The sequence below is a fragment of the Branchiostoma floridae genome, unplaced genomic scaffold (genome assembly GCF_000003815.2).
Source record: "Branchiostoma floridae strain S238N-H82 unplaced genomic scaffold, Bfl_VNyyK Sc7u5tJ_1152, whole genome shotgun sequence".
Lineage (NCBI taxonomy): Eukaryota > Metazoa > Chordata > Leptocardii > Amphioxiformes > Branchiostomatidae > Branchiostoma > Branchiostoma floridae.
In genome coordinates, this window is record NW_023365618.1 from 76,611 (window position 1) to 77,901 (window position 1,291).

The window sequence follows — 1,291 nt, forward strand, 5'->3', positions numbered from 1 at the left end:
TTAAATTTTTCGCATTTTTGTACAATGTTTCTAGAAATTCCAAATTGCCATTGACCTTCAATAAATAATGAATGAATGACCTTTATTATCGTTTCTTTCGTTGTTGTATACAGTAGAGTCAACAATAAAGTGACACTCATCCTCTAGCTTATTCAAGTTACAGTATTGGCAGATTCTTTCTTCCAGTGGAATGTGGTTATGATAATGAGCCAACAGCGCCAGAGTCGTAGACGCGCCCAAAGACGAGATCGACCGCGTCATGGACGTGAACGTGAAGGGCGTGTGGCTGTGTCTGAAGTACGAGATCGCCCAGATGCTACAGCAGGAGCCCGTCGTGAGCGACCCGGCTAGATGGGCCAACAAGCCGGACTTGTGCCGCTTCCGCGGGGTGCGGGGAAGTATCGTCAACGCTAGCAGCCGGGCGGGTCTTGTATCCGTCCCTAACATCAGTGCTTCCTACTGCGTGTCCAAGTTTGCCATCATGGGTCTCACTCAAACCGCAGCGATGGAGTACGCCAAGGAAGGGATATGCGTGAACGCCGTCTGCCCTGCTATCACCGCCACTCCTATGACGTACCGCACCTTGGAAAAGGCGCCGCCTGGTTTTGAGAAGACGCTGGCTTTGACTCACCCTGCTGGCCTTATAGCAGCACCGAAGTAGGGTGCTGAAGCCGTTTGCTGGCTGTGCAGCGACGCCTGTCCGTTCACTACGGGAGAGCACCTAAAAATTGCGGGAGGCCATTAAAACACAGTAAGCAACAGTGTGCTCCCAATATTATCAGTTATTCATCATAATTAATTTCAGGTGTTAGTGTTGTATCCGACATTACATACTCAACTCCTAACCATAATACTTTTCTGGCCGAATGTGTTGTGTAGGATAAACCCTCTATTTCAGTGAATGAAGACAGATTGAACCATCATTATATTATTCCGATTATATTAATGGCATCCTCTGGGAACCATATCATACTATAGTTCCATACAGGACTGTTATCCTGTATCATGTTATCCTGTTATCTGAAGATGTATAATTACAATTCAAAACACAACAATAAATTCAAACGAATGATGATGTGCAAATCGTGTGTGATCTTTTAAATATTTGATCGGTGAGCTGTGAGAAACAATGTTAGTGTGGAAATCAGGTTAGGCCACAGCAAGTAAATTTTATGGATGACATCCACGAGCTCATTAATTTTCGCCTGATTTCAGAAAAAAAAAAGAAAAAATTCCTCTTCAGGGATGGTCAGATAGACCAAAATAGGCAAACATGTGGTGTTGTAGCCTA

At 44.5% G+C, this 1,291-nt stretch overlaps 1 protein-coding gene across 1 annotated transcript; it reads left to right on the forward strand.

Annotated features, from left to right (window-relative positions):
- The first annotated feature begins 259 nt into the window (after positions 1 to 259).
- Positions 260 to 661, forward strand: LOC118407277 (2,5-dichloro-2,5-cyclohexadiene-1,4-diol dehydrogenase-like). Its single transcript, XM_035807732.1, has one exon. The coding sequence runs from the start codon at positions 260 to 262 to the stop codon at positions 659 to 661; it is 402 nt and encodes a 133-aa protein (XP_035663625.1).
- Positions 662 to 1,291: the final 630 nt, after the last annotated feature.